The sequence below is a fragment of the Cystoisospora suis genome, assembly GCF_002600585.1.
Source record: "Cystoisospora suis strain Wien I chromosome Unknown contig_3319, whole genome shotgun sequence".
NCBI classification, from domain to species: Eukaryota; Apicomplexa; class Conoidasida; order Eucoccidiorida; family Sarcocystidae; genus Cystoisospora; species Cystoisospora suis.
Window position 1 is genome coordinate 29,287 of NW_027156114.1, and position 4,557 is coordinate 33,843.

At 40.2% G+C, this 4,557-nt stretch overlaps 1 protein-coding gene across 1 annotated transcript in view; it reads left to right on the forward strand.

Annotated features, from left to right (window-relative positions):
• CSUI_006539 (thioredoxin-like protein 4a) overlaps window positions 1-1,057 on the forward strand; it is a 6,726-nt gene extending 5,669 nt beyond the window's left edge. The window contains exon 6 of the mRNA XM_068066695.1: window positions 325-1,057. Coding sequence (XP_067921333.1) covers window positions 325-377 — 53 coding nt within the window. The 3' untranslated portion in view covers window positions 378-1,057. The remainder of the gene's footprint in view (window positions 1-324) is intronic.
• Window positions 1,058-4,557: the final 3,500 nt, after the last annotated feature.

Sequence of the window (4,557 nt, forward strand, 5' to 3'; positions counted from 1 at the left end):
ATCTATCTATCTGGAATCTATCTATCTATGTCTATCTCTCCCTCGCTCTCTCTTTCTTTCGTGCATTGTGTCTTTCTTTGATGGTAGAGAAGAATAGGAGTCATAGGGCTGATTAAGGCCGTGGGTCTCCTTTCAGCTTTTGCTTGTCTCTTTGGTTTGCTCTCTCGTTTCCTCTTTTTTTTTTTATTTATCTTCCTTCTTTCTTTGGGTTTTCTTCAGTCATTCTTTCTTTCTTTCTCACTCTCTCTCTTTGCTTTTCTTCATCCTCTTTCTTTAGCTGTGTTTGAATCTGTCTCTGTCTCGTCTCCTTTGGGTTGTCTCTAGGCCGCGGTCTGGTCATCTCTCCAAAAGACTACTCAACCAAATATCGATACTAAGCAACCCCGAGAAGAAAAAGAGCAATAGCTACCATGCATGCATCTCTCCATTTAACAGATCAGTCCATGCATCAATGACTGAAGATCCTCTCCCCTCTTCTTTTCTTTTCTTCTCTTTCTTATCGTTTTAACCAAAAGAAAAAGAAGAAGAAGCTTTTGGCAGGTCTGTCTCCTCTCAGTCTGCAATGTTGTGGTCTCTCTTTCTTTTCTTTCTTCATGGAGGGAGGCAGAGGATGATCGTTCGAGACAATAAGACAGAGAAGAAAGAAGAAGATGACTAAGAGATTTCTTTCATGATTTGACTCTTCACAAGACTCATGGCTGGTGTTGTCAACAGTCCCTCTCTCTCTCTCTCTTTTCTCTCCCATGTATCTTCTCTTTCTCTCTCTCTCTTATCTATCTATTTATCTTTCTTTCTTTCTTTTCTTTGTTCTTCTTCTTCTTCTTTTCTTCTTCTTCTTTGGCTATTCTTTTTCTTCTCCTTGTTGTTCGTAGAGTGTCGTATGAGAATTTCAATTGATCTTTCCATCTTTCCTTTTGAAGTGAAACTACTTAGTAGAACGACTTAACGTCTCCTTGGGATTTTGATACCTATCTAGATCTATGAAACTCATACATCGAGAGAGGGAGGGGAGGTCGCAGAGACAGAAAGGCGGAAGTCTGGGCAAGAAGAAAAGCTTTGAGAGATCTCTCATTCTTCTTCTCTCTCTTGTTGATGGATCTCTTGTCTTCCTTCTCCGTATATAAGACGAATGAAGATGCATGTGTAGATGTGAACTTAGTTGGATACGCGCATAAGAAAGAAAAGTACCCAGCACGTTCTTAGGTCCTCTTATGTTCTGTATAGATACATCGCAGGAAGGTTAAAAGGATTACGTTCTTTCTTGTTGAAGTCTACCAGTCGGTCTTGTCGCCTTTTTGTCACACCAAGCTTAAGAAAGAATATAAGATACATAGAGAGAGAGAGAGAGAATTTCTGTGTATTCTAGGTATGACAATACATAGATGTCTATGCTACTACATACTCTTCCTTATCTTTTTGTCTCTGGAGTGTATATGTGTGATATAGACGTGTATCTATAGCGATCGCTACGTATGAATGTCTCTAAATGATGCTGTCTATACACATATATATATCTATATATATATCTCTATCTATATCTATATATCTATATCTATATATATATATATGTATATATGTGTGTGTGTGCGTCTACATACATGTGGGCGTGTCGGTCGGTTGGATGGCTGAAGAAGACGAGGAATTCGAACAGAGATAGAAAGAAAAAAAACTTTTCTTCTCCAAGAGGAAAGCCCTCTGCTTGAATGAAGAGTAAAAGTCATGGGTGCGGGAATGTTCTATTGACATCTCATCCCCCTTGGCGATGCCCCACAGTGTAGGAAACTCGGGTGTACATACACCCGAGGAAGCGTTGACACGGCTGGTGTGTAGCGAGGAAGAGACATCATAAGACAAGAAAGACAACTTGATCAAGGATTCCCCCTGTCTTCATAATCTTAACGAAATCCCAGGGAAGATAGATTTGCGAATGTGTGAAGATCTATGTAGAAAGATATTCTCTAGATAGATAGATTAAAGATAGATAGAGAAGAGAAATTTTCGATAAGGGGCCATGGAAGGATTGAAGACAGGACCTTTCTTACTCCCTCTCACGTGTCCTCTTCAAAAAGAAAAGACGGAAGCGATTACTTTCTTTTTTCTTTTCTTCTCCTTTGCATATCCTCGCTCATATGTGTAAAAGGCGAATAGACTGACAAGATTGGGGAATTCAATACATTCGAGATCTCTCGAGGCAGATAGAGAGATTTTTCCGTTCTTTCTTCATCTTTCAGAGGAAAGCTACACGGGAAGAGAATGAGAGGGAACGCTTCTGTCACTCGTGCATGCGGACGGCAGGTCGAGTGAAAACAATAGCTCTGGTGTATGTACATCTGTCGAGAGAGTTACATACAGATAGATGGACCTAAAGAGACAGAACGATCAAAGATAAATAGACTTATGGACAGAGTTAGATAGAGAGATAGATAGACTAAGATAGATAAATAGATAGATGTGGATGATGGTATATCTGATTCATTTGGACTTCCCGTATAGATGACAAGTACATCTTCTATGTAGACGGATAGATAGGCGTGATATAGAAATATGGGTGACAGTATATTAGTAAAGATAGATGGGTAAATACAGAAGGGTAATTCAAAAGATAGATATACATGATAGAGAGAAGTGCGGAGAATGGAAAGCGACTTTAGGAGAAAGAGAGATTTTTCACAAAGAAAGACAGAAAAGAGAGAGCGTAAAGAAAAGAGGCATGAAGAAATCTCGGCCCTTTTTATCTCTCACCAAAGATCTTGGCGTGCCGATCCTACCTGCCATCGCCGGTTTTTCTTTATTTTAGAGAATAGAAAGAAAGATAGAGAAGATGAAGAAGGGAGAAGCAATACCTTTAGATAAGAGAAAGAATGAAGGGGAAATGAAGATTCTCGTCACGTAGAAGAGACAGGTGAAGAGAAGAAAAGAAAAACTCATGGCAGCGGTCCTGAAAGAGAAAAGAGAATTAGTCCTTCCGTCTCTTTATCATCTCTTTCTTAGTTCTCTCAACTTATCTATCTGCTATACAAGTATACGATTGACCGATCCATACACATACAGACGTGTAGGTATGCAAATACGAGATATAGATACCTAGTATGGTGGTGTATATACACCTCACGGTTCCCAGGTTCACTTTTTTTCTATCTCTTTAGCTCTCGTTCTCGGCCTCTCTTGTAGACTTGTGTCGCTTTGACGCTCTCGGACGGAGGGAACGGAGAGGAGAAAGAGATACGAAAATCTGAGACTTGAAAGAAAGAAAGAAAGAAGAAAAGATCTTTGAAGATGATGTAGTGGAAAGAAAAGAAGAAGAGAAAAGGGAATTATAAACTTATGTAGCGGTGTGTACGCATATGTATGGTAGTTTATGGAGGGATCCCTTTCTTCATCTCTCTCGCACTCTTCTCTTTTGTTTGCATGCGCATGCGAGGAATTTTTTCCAAGTTTCCTTAATGAGAGACAACTTTCCAGTGCATGCAAGGAGAAAAAGAATATTCCTTCTTCTTCGATCCTTGTATACCGAGATCCATTCTGTCTTTCTCTCCCTTCGCTCGTGAAGGGAAGAATCTCACTTGTTTCGACGTCGATACAATAACCGAGGCAAGCTGCATTCAGGTGTAGGTACACCTGAAATTGCATGCAAAGCATACAGATGTCTCTTCTATTTCTTCTTTTTTTCTTCTTCACTTTTAGATCTCACACCAACACCAGCAAAAACTCTTGTTTCTTCCTAAATTTCAACTGTCCTTGCCTCTCTAGATCTTCCTGAATCATTCCTTTTCCCCAAGAATCTTCCCTTCTCTCTAGATTCCTTATGTTTCTCTGCTTCTGTATTCTTCTTTCTATCAACGCAAAGACCAAGATTTCCCTCGCTCCGACGATGTAGTACGCATCACCGACACTGCTTTTCTTCTTCTTTTCTTTTTCTTGGGAGAGAAGGAAAGAGAAGAGAAAGGAAGAGAAGAGAAAGGAAGAGAAGAGAAAGGAAGAGAAGAGAAAGGAAGAGAAGAGAAAGGAAGAGAGGAGAAAGGAAGAGAAGAGGAGAGATTTCTGTAGAAAGAAGAATCGATTGTCCTTGTCTGTAATGTAAGACAGAGTGAGACTTCAGGAGGGACGTCTCTGTCTCCTTCTCCGTCTCTCGCTTCCAGTCTCTCTCTTCTTTATAGACAGAAGTATCTCTCCCTCTCTCTCTTCTCTTCGTTGTTCTTTCTCTTCTCCGTTCCCTTTTACGCGGAGATCTTATACCGTATCTTTATCTTCTGTTTCTTTCCTTTCTTCTGACTTCATTCACGACTTCTTCCCTCTTTCTTGACATTTTGCTTTCGATGCATTTTCTGCGAGTCATCCTTCCTTCTCGCTTCCTCTCTTTCTCTTCTCCTCGCCTTTTCTTTCTTTTCTTTTCTGAAACAAAGATGGAGTAAGCAGGACATCTGGGGGAGCGCGAGAGAATAGGAAGAAACATCTTCTCTTCTGCCTTCCTCTTTCTTTCTTTTCTCCTCAGTAGAGATGAGAAATGGAGGGAGATCTTGGCTTTATGATAGGAGAGAAAGCAAGAAAGAGACAAAG